This window comes from Camelus ferus, chromosome 35 (genome assembly GCF_009834535.1).
Source record: "Camelus ferus isolate YT-003-E chromosome 35, BCGSAC_Cfer_1.0, whole genome shotgun sequence".
Classification (NCBI taxonomy): Eukaryota; Metazoa; Chordata; class Mammalia; order Artiodactyla; family Camelidae; genus Camelus; species Camelus ferus.
In genome coordinates this window covers 10,532,018-10,548,299 of record NC_045730.1, presented here as the reverse complement: position 1 = coordinate 10,548,299, position 16,282 = coordinate 10,532,018, and the positions used below count along the sequence as shown (strand labels likewise).

The 16,282-nt window shown below is 44.8% G+C and overlaps 1 protein-coding gene across 3 annotated transcripts; it reads right to left on the bottom strand.

The window, feature by feature from the left end:
- Positions 1-5,437: 5,437 nt before the first annotated feature.
- On the bottom strand, positions 5,438-15,621 carry BMI1 (BMI1 proto-oncogene, polycomb ring finger). 3 transcript variants are annotated; one of them, XM_032474158.1, is made up of 10 exons: positions 15,396-15,621; positions 10,436-10,566; positions 9,973-10,069; positions 9,324-9,379; positions 9,167-9,217; positions 8,897-9,005; positions 8,770-8,815; positions 8,248-8,346; positions 7,788-7,868; positions 5,438-7,697 (listed from the first exon to the last, which is right to left on the bottom strand). In XM_032474158.1, the coding sequence occupies exons 2-10, from the start codon at positions 10,545-10,547 to the stop codon at positions 7,368-7,370; spliced, it is 981 nt and encodes a 326-aa protein (XP_032330049.1). In that variant the 5' UTR covers positions 10,548-10,566; positions 15,396-15,621; the 3' UTR covers positions 5,438-7,367. The 3 variants fall into 3 exon arrangements, with proteins under 3 accessions (XP_032330049.1, XP_014421750.1, XP_014421749.1); XM_014566264.2 differs by lacking the exon at positions 15,396-15,621 and adding an exon at positions 14,910-15,102 and having other exon boundaries at positions 7,368-7,697; XM_014566263.2 differs by lacking the exon at positions 15,396-15,621 and adding an exon at positions 10,938-11,074 and having other exon boundaries at positions 7,368-7,697.
- Between the last annotated feature and the right edge of the window lie 661 nt (positions 15,622-16,282).

Sequence of the window (16,282 nt, the reverse complement as noted above, 5' to 3'; positions counted from 1 at the left end):
TGTGTGCGCTCCGAGCCTATTTGTCTATTGTCTGCCGTGGGGGCAGGGCTGAGGCGGAGGAGATGGCTTTTGAACGGAGCTGAGGGTCCCGGAAGATGAGGAACCCGGGCGGGGACGAGAGATGTCAACCGGGGCAACCCGCAGAGTTCCAAATGCTTGGACACCGAGGTGTACGAGGCGGCGGCGGTACCAGCGGCGGCAGCCCCGGCTACAAATCGCCGTCGTGTGGTTGCTACTGGCAACCGAGCCTCTGCTGAGCGCGCAGCCCCGCAGCCCCTGGAAGGAAGGTGGCGAGGGGAAACGCTGCGGCGCCGCGGCCGCGCCGGCTCTGCCGCCTGCAGCGCTCGTGCTCCTGCCTGCGCCCCGGGGTCTCTTCGGGCTGTGACCGCGGCTGTGCGGCACTTAGGGCCCCTAAGGGCTCTTGGGTTTGGGATGCCGCTGCCTCGGGAGCGTCAAATTACTGGCACTCTCCGCGAATACAACATGGCAGCTCTGGCTTGAAGACGGGGCTCCTTCTGTCCGCCAGGAAGGCGGGGGCTGCGGGCTCCGCAATGCGCCCGCCGCCTCCCATCCCGCCGGGAGTCAGCCCTGCTCGCGCCCCCGACTCCGAGGTGGGCCCAGCCAAGGGCAGCCGCGCGCGCGGACTCGCCTCGCGCTCGCCCCTCGGCCCTTTGTTCTCCAACGGGTAGGCACCTTGTGCTTTGGGGGCTTTTAATTGAAACCCTCGAGGACTCGGCAACCCTGGCTGGGACACCAGTCCTCCTGGCACTCTCCATAAGTGTCTAGCTCCCCCAATCTCCGGAGGGCTCCGGGGCGAGCTGGAAGTGCAAGTCCGGGATGCAAACCCGACACTCCCCGAGGAGCCGCCTCTCGTCGGGTGGGTCCTTTCCGGCCACGCCTGGCGCGCCTTTCCTTTCCTTTCCTTTCCTTGCATCCGAGAGGTGTGAGGAGAGAGGCGTCCCAGGGCTGGGACATGGCCCCGCGAAAAGACAATGCCCGTCACCGCCCCAAGGAAATGAGATTCTCCGCAGGGGGAGAGGAGAGCCGCAGGCTCGGAATCTCGGGAAAACGAGGAGGAAAACATCCGTTAGTCCTGCTCTAGGCTCCATCTCGCATCACACTAGCTCTTGGGCGTGGGTGGGGGCCGGCGCAGCCCCGAGGAAAGGTCCCCGCCCCGGGTCCCGGGCAGAGCGGAGCCGCGGCGCCCTCCACTGGGAGTGGGGGAGGGGTCCGTAACCCCTAGGAGGGGGGAGAACAGGGAGAAATTTGCATTTTCAAAAACCTTGGTTCAGAAAAGACCGTGCCACGTAGACAAGCCAGTTGTGACGTTCAGCACAACGTGCTACTGAAATACCGAAATCCGCCACCAAATGGCGGCTCCTGCAGTCTGCCGCGCTGATAAAGAGGACTCGCCGGGCGTCGCCCATTTTAGGCTGCTTTCACTTCTGTGCTGTTACCCCAATCCTCTTTCCCCAAACCGTCCCTTCCTCTCCCCGTTTTTGGGTGCACGTGGGACTCCCGGGTCAGAGAAGCATTTCTGTCCCGAGGATCAAGCAGGCGGGGGCTCTGCAGGAAACCGGCTGCATCCCGGCGGCTTTCGGGGGGCACATCCTAACACCCGACCGCCTGCTCCTCTACCCAGCGGGGGTCTCAAGGGCGCTGGGCATCCCAGGTTCGCGCTGCCCGAAGACGCACTTAGCCGTCGTCTTTGGGAACCCAAGGTGTGGTCCTTCGCCCAGAGCTTGAGCTTTCTGCCGCGCAGCTACCCTCTCCTTGACACTGTCACCCGGTCAACTTTCCTTCCCGGGGGATTAGAGCCTACTGCCCATTAAACATGTTCAACCGTAGGACCCTCTCCCATCGGCCTTTCTAGTCACCGTCCACGAAGCTCAGCCTTCTGCAACCCTCGAGATGGCAATTTTATATTTTGTTAATCATCTGGCTTACAATCTTTCCAACAAAACCCCAAACTCCAAGGACACCTCGTTATTGAAGGAGAAAGGGCATAGGATTTGAAACAGCAGGAGGGAGGAGGGCAAAGAAAGGCGATGATCTGGAATGGCCCCTCAAGGATGTGCTTCTAGGGGCTTTGCAAGCCAAGCCGCCACCTCCTCCGACGTGGGACCCTTTCCTGCCCGCGCGGAGCTCGCGGCCCAGGAGTCAGTGGATGTGTCTCAGCAGCCGGGCTGCCCCGCCGGCGTCTCTCCCGGTGGAGAAGCCTCCGGCAGGACGGGGGCCGCCTTGTGGAGCCACGCTTGTCCGGCTGTCGCCGTCACTCGCTACGGGATCCGGCTTTGGAGAAACGACTTCGCTTCCCCGCCTCCCCAGCCCGGCAGGGCCTGAAAATCTCGCTTTCAAATTTGGCGGGATCCGCGTCCGCCGAGCGGAGGGCGGCGCGAGGCGAGCGGCGCACGCGCAAAATGGCCTCCCGGAGCTCCGCGGCCTGGGCTCGCGCGCGGAGCCGGGACGAACCCCGCGGCGCGCTCCGCGCCAGAGGTCTGAGCTGTAGCTCTTTCCAGTCTTCCGAGAGCAGCTACTTAAAAAAATAAAGACAGGGAGAAGGGCCGTTTCCTCCTTAACCCGTCCTTTTGGTAAAGGCTCCCTAGCCGGGAAGGCAGCGCTGCCGGGAAAGGAAGGTCATTTTCTCCAGCCGGGCATCCTGATCCATTTCTACCGGCCATTGCTTATTCCATGCTAATCACCCTCGCCCCTACTTTATCTTCCAAGCCCTGCAGCGCGCTCCTGCCTTCGGCTTTCTTTGAGTATCTTCCGCTCTTGGGGGGCACTTAGACCTAAGACTGTAGCTCCTGGACCGACTTCCTTATTTTCAGTAACCCCTCTAGCCATCTCCGTAATGTTCTCTTTCCTTCCATCTCAATTTACGACTCATTTTCCGAGTACCTGGTCCACAGCGTTCCAAGGGTCTTTAGGGTTCTACCTAACTTAGAAGGACAGAGTTGGAGAGCGCCGAATCCGCACCGAACTTGAAATCATGTTCACAATGAAGTTTGGAGTTTATGATGACCCAACAATCAGAGCAAGAAGTAATTTTTTTTTTCACTGAAATGTAGGTGACTCTGAGGGAACATCACTTGTTATGTTGGAGAATTCCTTCTAATGGTCTCTGGAAAGGCTATTTTAAGACAAGAGTCAGAAGAATGGGAGTAATTAAACTCATTCATTGGAAGTTTTATTGAGTGCTTACTATTCATTTAGAGGGTTAAATGAGACTTCGGGGTGAGTTTTCCATATGCACTTGAACTTCTCGAGAAAACTCATAAGGATCCTAGAGTAGACTTTCCAGTGATAAATGACTTTTGATGTCGTCGACTTGATGAAGACCGGAATTGATACTGAAATCTTCATGTGAGACCTCTAGAAATTGCACACTCAGAAAAAGAAACTGGTGCAAATAAAGGAAATCCGTTTCAAGAACCAAAAGAAGAAAAAACGTTAAAAAAAAATTAACTGCGGAAACAGGAAACACTCGACTGTGTAAACATTTTCGGAGACTTTCATAATCAAAACTGGGCGATCTTGAGATTTGCGAGGAGGTGGACAGGCTCAGGGGCTTCGCGGGGGTGATTCCCAAGTCTGACTTACTGGGAAGCTCCCTTTTGCGATACTTTATTTTCTTTGTAAAGGACCCGTCTATCTGAATTCTTTGGTCCTAGTTTAATTCAAGGTTTTATTTTGGAGGAGTCAGGATCTTTTTTTTTTTTTTTTTTTTAGAGCGACCTTAGAAATAATCGCTTGTACTGTTCATTTTATACCTGAAACATCCTCAAGTGAAATTACCTTATCTAGCCCAAGAGCCTTATGTTGGAGCTGCGTTCTGTGTTGTTTGCACCTTAGATGTCTTAAAGGTATATATGGCTTTTTTTAAAGGGTCCTTTAAAATGTAATTTCATCAAGACCTTTTGTTTGGGATAAAGTGTAAGGAAGACTGTATGGAGGAAACAATCATCCTGTTTCAAAATACCATGGAGCTTCCATTTCATGGAGCACTAAACTAAATCAGAATTTCCAACTGTCATTCCAGGAGCAGCGTCAGAAGAAAAAGATTTACTTATCAAACTTTGAAGGTATAAAGAGAAATGAACAAAAATAACACTCCCTTCACCTTAGGATTCTAAAAGGGACTAGGTTCCATGTGCAGATTATTCCTAAAATTAAAATCCCATCTCCTCTAAAGATTGCCATAAGCTATTTTTTAAGAACCGAACATTTTCATTTCTGCTTGGCCAGTGCAAGTAGATTTCACCTGGGTTCCTTTTAGGTTCCTACTATGATTTCATAACAAAACTTTATCTGGATAGGCCTATACAATGAGTGAACCAAAAGACTTCACAAATGAGCTACAACTCCAAATATTGGGAAAAGAATAAGAAGAAAGCATGAAGAAAAGCCCTCATCAAGTAACTCTGCCTGTTGCATGGCACCTTCAGAGATCCTAGTATTTGCGCATACGGATAGGGAAAGCAGCAATATAGTTGGTAGGTTAAGTCAACTGATGGGTAACTTTCTCCCCAACTCAGTGCAATTAACGGCCGGTAATTTTAAAAGCAAAAAAGGTTCTTGTAAAGTGGCACGCATGTGTAAAAGCAAGATAGATCACTATTTACACAACAGCAACCAGCCTCATTCTCTTTTTGCATTTAAGCTAAAATCTGTGAAATCAATTTAGGCATTTTCTGTGGGATATTTTTAGCCCTAATTTTGTGGTATAGAATCTCAGAAGGCTTTTCAGAAGGAAAAGCTAACTTTTCAGAAGGAAAAGCTAACTTTTCAGAAGGAAAAGCTAACTTTTCAGGTACCCTGCCTTGACTGCAAAGAGGTACAAAGTTAGCAGTTTTGGTATAGGTTTTTGTAAGGTTGAAATTTTAAGTGGTAGTTTAGCAGAAGTTTTAAGTCTTAATTGTCAGATCTGTGATGGCTGAATATAGAAGAGTACAGCACATTTATAATCTTCCTTCTGTTTTATTAAGACAAATTTTCAATGAAATATCCTTTAAAGCTTAAGGAATTTTCAAATTGACAAGGGGAAAATTCCTCTTTCAAACAAAATAAATGGACATGCTTTCAAGTATGGTAAAATAGTGTTAGATGAGCCATAAATGCAGTATCTGCACTTACTAAGTAATTTCAAATTATTTACTAAGTAATTTCAAAAATAATCCCATAACAAGGTTGAGAAAGTCTTGGAGTTCCATATTGATCCTACAACTTGGTTTTGTGTGAGTCAATGACAATCCACTAGCACTTAGAAGTTTTTATAGCCTTTGAAAAATATTTTTTCATTCTTTATATACATGGTCATAGCCAAAGTAAAAACATTGCTTAAAACTTCTATTAACTTTTTTTTTTTTAGGTCTTAGATAATATGATGAAAAACTTGAGAAGAAAGGCCTAGAAAAATGAGTTAAAATCACCAACATTGGCAAACATGGGTAACTTTTACTTCAAAGATTGTAGAGTAAATAAACAGATACATCTTTCAATTGGGCTTTCAAGCAATTATACAACAAAGCATGACTCTTAGCAACATCACTAAGACAGCAGTGGATTTTCTTTAGCTTTTACCACTTGTAGTCCACAACAGGGTTCCCAAAACTTCTGCATGGTGTGCTTTTCATATCAAATTTTTATTAAAGGCTTAGCTGTTTTCTAAATGAATATCCTTTTTTATTGGACTTTTTCCAATTACAAATGAAATTTCATTTTACATCTATAATTAGAAACAACACTTACAATGGGACTATACAAATTTAGGTCAAAATAAAAATATATGTATTTTGTGGTTTCATAAAACTTCATTTACTGCATCTTTAAAGAAAGCAGAAGTAACAGCAATATATGTAAAAGTAATGATTTAATGACTATAAGCAAGACAGAGCAATAGAATTGTGCTTCTTTTGCAGACTGGGGACAATGAAATGTTCAGCTACAATTTTCCCATACAAACATGAAACAATCCATATAGAATAAACACCCTTACAAATAACTGATGGGTGATGAACACACACCAAGTTCGACCAAAGCAAAACACAAACTGAAAGTTGTTGGGGATATTCATATTTTAAATTCAACATGCTCACTCTACTTAAAAATTAATACCTGTAGAAGCTCACAATAAATTGCTTCTATTTCCAGATATTACAGAGGGCATATTCCATTGTTTATAACTGTAAAAGCAACTCTTAAATTTGAAATGATCACTATACCACATACTAAAATAATTTTAGATAAAATGCTTTCTTCAGTAATTTGCTGGTTTATTTAAAAATTTGTTTTAGAATTCCAGTGACCAATATGCATTTTAAAAACACATTAATTCCATCATAAGCAATGGGAAATGAAGACAGCATTTCCATATTCCTTAGTCAAAAGTTTTTCTTTAATGCAACTATTAATTTTAAAAGTAAACATGTATTACTAGAGAAAAGTCAGTATTACGAATATGCCAATTGCTTCCAATGGGACAGAATTTAGAATCAGCTATCCACACTTAAAAATATTCTATGCTGGTAAGGCTCAAATATAGAGTATCTGCAAAGGTCGAACCAGTTGGGAGAATTTAACAACCATTTCTGAATTCATGAAACACAATATTTTCTTTATAGTATTTATAAATATATCATACAATACTGTTTCCTGTTATGTCATATACCAATATGGCATTGTACAACAAGCATAATGCCATCTGATTCTTACAAAAGCGAATCATTTAAACAAGTCAGTAAAATAAACGGTAGTACCCGCTTTTAGGCATACAGATTGTAAAACTGAAGTTTACTTTCCTTTGATCGGTTTTGCGTCGCAACAGAGAAGTAAAAATCAAACAGGAATCAAAATGGCTAAATATGCAAGAAACCGTTATTCACAGTGACATGGCTACATAGAATGCATTATTCTATGCATATTCTTTCCATTTGTTGAATTTCAAGATAAAAAGCACTTGTTTTCTACAGATTCACAAAACAGCATAATAACAAGAACAATCAAGGAGGATGTAATGTAGGGTTAGTTGAGATTAACAAACTATGGCCCAATGTTTATATTCACTGCAGAAGATTTTCAAATCCAAACAATGGTTACAGAAACCATTTCACATCTGTCCTAACACACAGAAAAAAAACATCTTGCCTGCTTTCTCAGAAACCCATTCTTTAGAGGAACGATCTTTTCCATTAACGTCCATATGAATAGTACATCTAGTCCATCTTTTATAGCCAAATTTAATGTCACTACAAAAGAAAGCAAAGTGGACGATAGTCACATGTATTAGCATCTATAAAGCTGTAATGGCATGAAGATATCTATAGAAATCAGGGGATTAAAATCTCTTTCCTCAACAGTCTCAGGTATCAACCAGACGAAGTTGCTGACGATCCATTTACTGAAGACTTTCGAGGTCTATTGGCAAAGGAAGATTGGTGGTTACCACTGGGACTGCTGCTGGTTCCATTCATAGTACTGGAAATGTGAGGAAACTGAGGATGAGGAGACTGGACTGGAGTGCTGGGGCTGGGCAAACAAGAAGAGGTGGAGGGAATGCCTCCTGCTGGGCTGTTGGCCTTGTCACTCCCAGAGTCACTTTCCAGTTCTCCAGCGTTTGTCAGTCCATCTCTCTGGTGACTGATCTTCATTCTTTTACAAGTAGGTCGAACTCTGTATTTCAAAGGAAGCGGACCATTCTACAAAGTTAAGAGGGAAAAAACAATCAGTCTTACATCTTTAAGTACAGCTTGCCAAAATAATCGTCGAGCATCAGGGAGGCTACTTACCCTTCTCCAGGTATAAATGTAGGCAATGTCCATTAGTGTATAGTAGTCCTTTAACGGTTCCTCTTCATACATGACATCAATCTGTTGAAAAACAACACTTCAGTTTATTAACATCACAAAGAACCAAGGTAAATCTAGATTTTTTTTTTTTTGGTCATCCAAATATAATCCAAAGAGGCTTTAAAAAAAAAAATTTCTCCAAACATTTGGACAAAGAAACAAATCCCTCTTGAAACTTTAAATGAGGAAAAACATTTCTTGAAATTATTAAGGGGTTTGTTTTCATAGCGTAAAAAGGAATCCATACCAAACCTTTTAAGAACTATTTCCAAATTGTGCCAAATTAAAAAAAACAAAAAGAAATTGTTGCTTTTTTGGGTTTAGAATCCAAAAAGGAAAAAAGTCATTGAATGAAAAAAAAGGATTTACATAAAACACATGAAGACTACAAAATAGATACCTGGAAAGTATTAGGTATGTCCATTTTACTTCTGAGAAACTTTCTTAGGTGCATCACAGTCATTGCTGCTGGGCATCGTAAGTATCTCTTATCATTCACCTAAGAGTATATTTAAGAAAAGGAATTTTTTAAAAATTCCTAACTTTAAGACTTTTTTAAAAAGTCCATTAGATATATGTCTAAATATAATAAAAGGTACCAATACTGAAACTGGGATGTGACTAAGTTCTTAGCTAGTCTTTGAGTTTGCTTTTATGTTAAATACTAAATGAACAGATTCCTTATATAATAAGGAAACTTTCAGTACATCGAAGCATTAAACGTTATTTAAAATATTTTGTAAAAATAGTACTCACATATAAATTCTGTCTATTAACTATTGGATACACATCACTTGTAAACATCGAACATGACAATTTTCTTCTGTTTGACCCTAGAATATTCTAAGAGGCAAATACACCCTCATAAAATCTAGAATCCAAACAATGTTTCTTCTATATGTTTTTGTGTCATGGGACATACCTCCTCCTTAGATTTCTCCTTGTCTTTATTTACTTTCCGATCCAATCTAAGAAACAGATAATTTATTAGGGGAACAATAAATCTAAAAAGTCATATTAGCATGAAACATACTTCTTAAAGAATTTACCTGTTCTGGTCAAAGAATTCAATGGATAAACTTATTATCTCATCATCAGTTATAATTCTCTTGTCTTCATCTGCAACTTCTCCTCTATCTTCATTAGAGCCATTGGCAGCTAGAAAGACATTTTGATAGTCAATTTTTAAAATTAAAGATTTAATTAAAATATATATACAGAAGAATGGATGTGGTACTTTAGATTAAACTTAATTCTAATGAATTACTGGATAAGGTCTCCCTCCACCTAAAACGTCTCTCCCCCTCCAAAGAGTTTACCATCAGCTGAAGGATGAGCTGCATAAAAATCCCTTCTTCTCTTCATTTCATCTAAAGACCGGGGCGGGGGGGGGGAGAAAAAGACGTAAACATTTGGCATAGCAGGTAGAACCCATAAATACTTTTTTAAGAATTCATTTTTAAGCAAAGTACTCACTTTTGAAAAGCCCTGGAACTAATTTGTATACAATATCTTGAAGAGTTTTATCTGACCTGAAGAATTAATTAGAAAGTAAACTATCAATTAATATGGCAAAAACTAAAAAGAATGCTCATAAGTTATTACACATTCTTTGTGTTCTTTGTGTCACAGTAATTTGATTGTGACTATAACTACAGCAATACGCTAATTATGAGAATAAAAGTTCTTAAGGGAGTAGCACTGTTTTAAATTAGTGGGAAAATATTTTATATTCATTAATAAATTCTTCACATTTCACTGAATCAAGAGAAGTGTACCTTTCAATTTACTAAATTAGCTAATACAGAAGAGAATAAAGAAGATTGAATGGAAGCAGTTTAAACACATCACTCTTGCCTGTCATGGAGTCAATAAAGCAATGCAAAAATGCAGAATTAATTTGGTTTTTAAAAGGTGATTTAAAAGAAATTTAAATCTCTTGAATAATATTGAATTTTGTTTAAAGTAGTCATCATTAAAACGGCCAAGAAATTAAGGGCACCCTCCACCAAGTGCACACATTAGATAGGGAGTCAAGGGTAAATTCTGTGAGAAGAAATAGACACTAAATTCAATAATTATGCAATGCCAATAGCAATTACAATGACTTAAAACATTTTCCTACCTTATATTTAGTAGGGGTCTAGTTTTGTGAACTTGGACATCACAGATGGGACAATACTTGCTGGTCTCCAGGTAACGCACAATACATGTTTTACAGACTAGAAATAAAAACACATTCCTTTTTTTTTTAAAGTTTAGGAATTAGATGCTAAGCATTAAAACTAGTATCAGAAACAGAGAACTAGTAAGTAACAAAATGGTACATGCCAAAAGGTATTTCTAATTAAATAAACTAACTCAGCTGACATCCTGAGAACACTTGTACAATTTACTTCTGCGATTTGTACTTATATAATAATATTTTATTAAATATGTATTAAAAAGTCACTAAGTGCAAGAGAATAAAGACTCCTTCACTTTGTTACCAACATTCTCAAGGATTGCAGGAATTGTTAGTTTTCAAATTTCAGGATAAAATGTTAAATATACATGACACCAAAAAAGGTCTAAAACTTTGTACTTACAGGAATGTAGACATTCTATTATGGTTGTGGCGTCAATGAAGTACCCTCCACAAAGCACACACATTAGGTGGGGATTTAGCTCAGTGATCTTGATTCTGGTTGTTCGATGCATTTCTGCTCGATAAAGGATCCTGCAAGACACAGGAATATTGGCCATAATTCACAGAAAGAGAATCGAGATTATCTCCAGCTCCTAATAACCCTACCCTCTGAAATGCTGAGGGAGTTCATAAAACTCGCTGAACACTGTACAAGCTGGACTGTCTCACCGTTTTCTACAGAAGGAATTTACTAATCAGACCTCAATCAATTCTACTGAACTGTTGAAAAAGGATCCAAGTAAAGTAATTTCCAGTCCCTCCGGTCATTTCAGGAGGAAGAAGAAACGGTCTGGGGTGGGGGCTGGGAGCTGCGAGTATTCGGGTCTCTTTCTTCCATTTGTCCTCCAGCCCAGCAGCCCCACGGCTGCTGCAGCCATCTCACAATCCCCGCAGATATTTACCAACCGCTAGGGCTTGTTCCAGGTCTCCAAATTTATTGTAAAACTTCCTTATGGATCTTCGATCGAAAATCCGGGAGCATGCCCTGGCTTCCCAGGAGTTCTGGTTGTTACGGGCGGTTCCAGCAACACGAATCTGGCACGTTTTGACCCGATACAAAGGGAAAACAATTCTGCTCTATCTGCATCCCTGGCATTTCCGGAGCTGGGTGCTGGGGCCGCAGGAGAAGCACCTCGAGTCGGCCTCGGGCTGGGGCCTGAGCGGGCGGACGCCCGGGGGCCGCGATGCGAGGGGCGGATCCAGCGGCGCCCGGGGCTCCATCTCACTCCGGATTCGGAACTCGCCTCTGTCGGGGTTTCCATAGCAACTTACACTTACACTTGGCATCCGGCCACCGCTGCAACTCCGCGCGGAGCCCGGCCGAGCCCGGAGCTTCGGCGGGTGTGCGGGGCAGCCGGGCGGCGGCGGCGGCGGCGGCGGGCGCGGGGGAGGGGCTGGCACAGCTCGGGGGCGGGGCTGGCGCGGGGGCGGGGTGGGGTGCGGGCGCACGGGGCGGGGGTGGGGCGGCCCCACGAGGCCCGCAGCACTGGGGAGCAGGATCCCGGCCCGCGGCGACCTGGCAGGCGGCCTGGGGGACCCTGGAGCGTGCAGTGGTAAAGGAAAATGCAAACCGCACTCCCGGCCATTTCCGACACTCTTGGGGGCCTCTTTCCACGTCGACTCGGCGCGAAGAGCTTCTTTCAGATCCTGATTCTTTCGGTCTCTCCTGTTAGCAATCACTAGGGTCAAAATTTTCACGAAGGGATCTTTTGAGAAGGGTCAAAATTTTCACGAAGGGATCTTTTGAGAATTGCCAACTGTGCACTTAGCCCAAAACCGTCAGGGCTCAAATTGCAGAGATGTTTATTGAACTGAACCTCTTAAGCTTTCTTCTCTAATAGGAAGTTCTCCTGTAGAGTAGATGAGCGATACAAAGTTTTGGAAAGGCTGAAAACTGAAATGTTTTACAACAGACGAGGTGGGCAAAGCCTTGTTTTATCTGAACTATGCTGGAGGCAAGAAAAACTCCTTGAATCAACGATAATGACAATATGTAAAGAACCATGTGACCAGCCCATTCCCAAAGCTAAATCAACACCTTGTCAACCCAGAGCATCCATAGCACAAAAAAAATGTCATTTTCTCAGCCTAACCTCCATGCAGACCCCCATACAATGAAATGATATTCCCAACAGATATCATATATCATAGAAAAGTCACGGTGGGGAACTGTCAGTAGCAATACACCAGCGGACAATCAGGGAAGTCAATTACTTCGTGCAGTATTCTTGAAAAATGCATTTCTTACTCCCACTTCATTCATTTCAGAATCTGAAATAAGCCTAAGCTTCCAGACTTATCTGAAGCACATTCTCAAAGCTGCCTTGAATAGACATCTAGGAACTTGTGAAACTTGAAGATGCATCTGAGGTTTTAATTCTTAGGGAATTTTAATGCAGAAGAGGGAAATACTAATCAACATACATCAATGGCTGAAACTAGCTTTAGAGTACTTTTAAAAAAAAAAGTAAAAACAAAACAAAGCCTCTTTTATGAAAAGTGACCATGGTGGCAACCAACAACTTCAACCAGAAAATGTCATTGTGTAACTCCTCAGTTATCTTTGTATGACTTCTTTAGAGGAATACTGTCAATATACTGTTAATATAAATCTAAGTGGGGTTGCAGAGGAGTTGTGGGTGGAACACTGTCTCTAAAGAGTAGCAATATTTAATTCTATTGTACTTGGTGATTACAGACAAGCCTTGGTTCTCAAAGAAACCTCTCCTTGTGAAACTGCAGGATGTTTCCTAGAAAGATTGGGTTAGCAAGGTGATACTTCTGTCTCCTTGTGAAAGCACATCACACTAATGCCACTGATCATGACTTTCAGGAAGGGTCTACAATAAAAACAGCTGCCTTTATTTCTCCTCTACTTTACAGAAAACTAACACCAGACAAACACAAATATTAACACATAGAACAATCAGACCTCAGTGAAGGGAAATCTATTGGTTGGCTTTGAACATTTAAGTCACATGTACTTGACCAAAACCCTTTCAAATTCATCTTAAGTCTTAATTCACACAACTCCTCTAACTTCAATTCAGAGAATTTGGTCACAACCCTATTACCATTTATGATGCTGGTAAATATCACTTGTTATTTCTATAAGAATCAGTTCCTTATCTTTTTATACCACTTGAAAAAACTAGCAACCTAATGAAGACTTCCAAAACATTTGATGTACTTGGTAAGGTTTAAGAAACAATCTCTTGCACCTTAGAAAGGAAAACCTTCTAAGTTCCATAACAGAAAATGCCAGTTAAGCAAGCAAAAATGCACCAAACATACAATGGAAAAAATACTCAATAGTTAAACCTTGCCATTATAACACACACTCAGTTGGGGCTGTCAGTTTTGTTGGAGGCCTAAAACCAGTAATGTCAAAATGAAGGAAAACAGAAGCAAGTTCTTATGTTAACAATCAGCTTGACTACTGCAATCTAAGAAATGCAAATGAACTCCATAACCCCAGCTGAGGCTCACAGCCCAATACAAGTTATGGGTAAAGTTGGGGCTAACTAGACTCCTAGGGAGAAGTTTACCCTTGGGGCACTTTATGCACACCCAAGAACTTGGTAGTAGAGCATCAATGGACTTACCAAGTACAACTAAATGGCTCAATTCTCTTACAGAAGCTCAGTTCTCTTATAGTGACTCTTACATGGCGTTAAAGATACTGTTACTAGGCATAAATTTACACAGGCAGATTATTTCAAACACATTTGCACTTTGGGATGGATGTACACAAGTGTTTAAAAAAGTATGAATATGTTCATAAAATCAACCTCTAAGGGATTCTGAGCAGTCTACTTAAAATAAAACTCAAATACTATTATAGCCTCCTAAGTTAGCATATGCTGTTAGCAATTGGCATTCTTAAGTTTCAAGACTTTAGTGTGGCTTATAATATGTTTCCAGAACTTGAGGGTTAAGAGTCCTATAAAATATAGGTTGAACTACTCATAACATTCTAGGCACCACTAACCTACATTTGGATTTAAATAAATATGCCCAGAATTTTGCCTACTATAAGGGAAGGGGTTAATACATGCTTCTCTTTCAAATATTGAACCGTGACCACTAAGCCCACTAAATCCTTTTATTGCAATTGGGAATGATCAAAGTCTCTCTACTTGTTTACTTCCAATTATTAACTGTAAATCTCTGTGAAAATGATCATGCTATATCGCTGTCAAAGCCAAAACAATGCGTAAACATATGCCATCAACTTTTAGTGCTCGTTTTCCAAAGCATCTCTTTACCATATGACCTATCCTGACATTTAGCAAAACCTATTAAACGCTGTGGACTTAAGTCATGGTTCTAAGTACTATCCCATACTAGAGGTTGAGAGAAAAAAATGTAGTCTCCGAGAGGGAAAAAAAGAAAAAGAGGAAAAAGAAAGAAAGAAAGAGAGGAAACCTCTTGCAAGACTAACGTCCACTCACCATCATCACTCCAAAAAAAGCTCCAAATTTGAAATGCCCACTTCCCAGGGAGCACGTCCCAAGTAATGTTTGCAGAACATTATCCGAGACTCCCAACAAATAACACCTCGAAAACTTTACCATTTTAAACACAAATGCAGGAGACCTTGGAAACAACTGGGAACCGCCATCTTACAAGCCATCCAATTTCACACAAGTGTCCCTCCAACTTAAGTTAATAACATTTTTGTTCGGGCTCTCTCCAGCCTAACATTCAACTTGGAGGGATCGCCGCCCCCCACGCAACCCGTCCCTATAAAATGGGGGCGTTCTCTGGCTGTTTAAACCCCTCCAAAGCCCTTTCTTCAGGAGAGGAGGGAAGCCACTTGACCCAAGCAGCTCCCGATTTCAGGCACCCGTCCCCGTTTTATCCAAATCTACCTCTCAACAAAGGGCGCCGCGGCCGGGAGAGCCACAGAGGCTGCAAATAGAAGTGTTCTTCTCGGGGGCCATGTGCGTCGCGAGGGTGTAGAGGGGCGCTCGGGGGAGAAAGGAACTAAAACGTGGGGCCGCGCGCGGCGCGTCCGGGCTGGAGCGGGCGGCGGCTGGAGCGGCGCCGAGGCCGGCTGGCGGCGGCGGCGCGGCGCGGGCTGCGGGTCGGTCCCGGCGCCGCGGGAGTCGGCGGGCGGCGGCGGGCGCGCGCTCGCGCTCGCGGGCGGCGCGCGGGGCCGGGCGGCGCGCGGGGCCGACTGGCGGGCGGCGGCGGGCGGCGGCGCGGGGCTCGGCGCCCACGCTGTCAGCGCCCTCCCGGCCGGCGCGGGCGAGGCGCGGGGGGGCTGCTCCCTGTCCACCCGCGGCCGGCCCGAGCCCCGCGCGGCCCCCGCCGCCCCCAGGCCCCGTCCCGGAGGCGCCTCGCCTCCTACGTACCCGGAAAAAGCAGCCGGCGAGAGGCGATCGAAGCGGGCGGAAAAGACAATGAAAGTTAAAAGTCGTTCAGCAGAAAATGAATGTGAGCCAAGCGGCCATCTTGAAGCGAGCTGCAGACGCCGCTGTCAATGGGCAACGAGCGCAGCCGAGAGGAGCCGCGGCCGCCGCGCTCGGCTCATGCTGCCTCCCGAGCCCGGCCTCCTCCTCCTCCTCCGCCTCGGCCTCCTCCTCCTCCGCGGCCTCCTCCTCCTCCTCCTCCTTCTCGGCCTCCAACGCCTCCTCCTCCTGGGCCTCCTCCTCCTCCTCCTCCTCGGCTGCCGCCGCCTCCTCCCGCTCCGCACTCGGGGGAGGGAGCTCGCGGAGGGGGCGCGATCAGTATTATTCTGCGGGGCTGGGAGGTGTTTCTAATCCGGATCGGGGATCCCTCGCCAACATCCCCATTGTCTCGCCCCGATCTCTGCCTTTAATACTACGATTATTATTTCATAGTTGCCGTGGGGGGAGGAGGGCGGGTGGGGGGCGCCGTGTGTGTGCGTGCGGAGAGGCGGGGGGAGGGGAGGAAGGATGAAGAAGGGGGAGGGGAGGGTGGAAAAAAAATGCACCGCTGAAGGCAGAGTGGAAACTGACACCGGCTCCAAAATGGCTCAGAGTCCGCCCGCCCCCTCCCCCCGCCGCCCCCCCACAGGGTCACGTGCTCCCCCTCATTCCTTAAGGGCGGCCTGGGAATTAGTGTCGGTGTAGTCGGGCCCGCGGCCGCCCCCTCCCCTCGGAGCAGCGCGACCCGGCCCCCTCCCCCTCGCTCGGCGCGGCGGCGGCGGCGGCGGCGGCGCTGGCGCTGGCGCGGCTGCGGAGACATTTCTCCACAGCGCCACATGCGCCACCCTGCT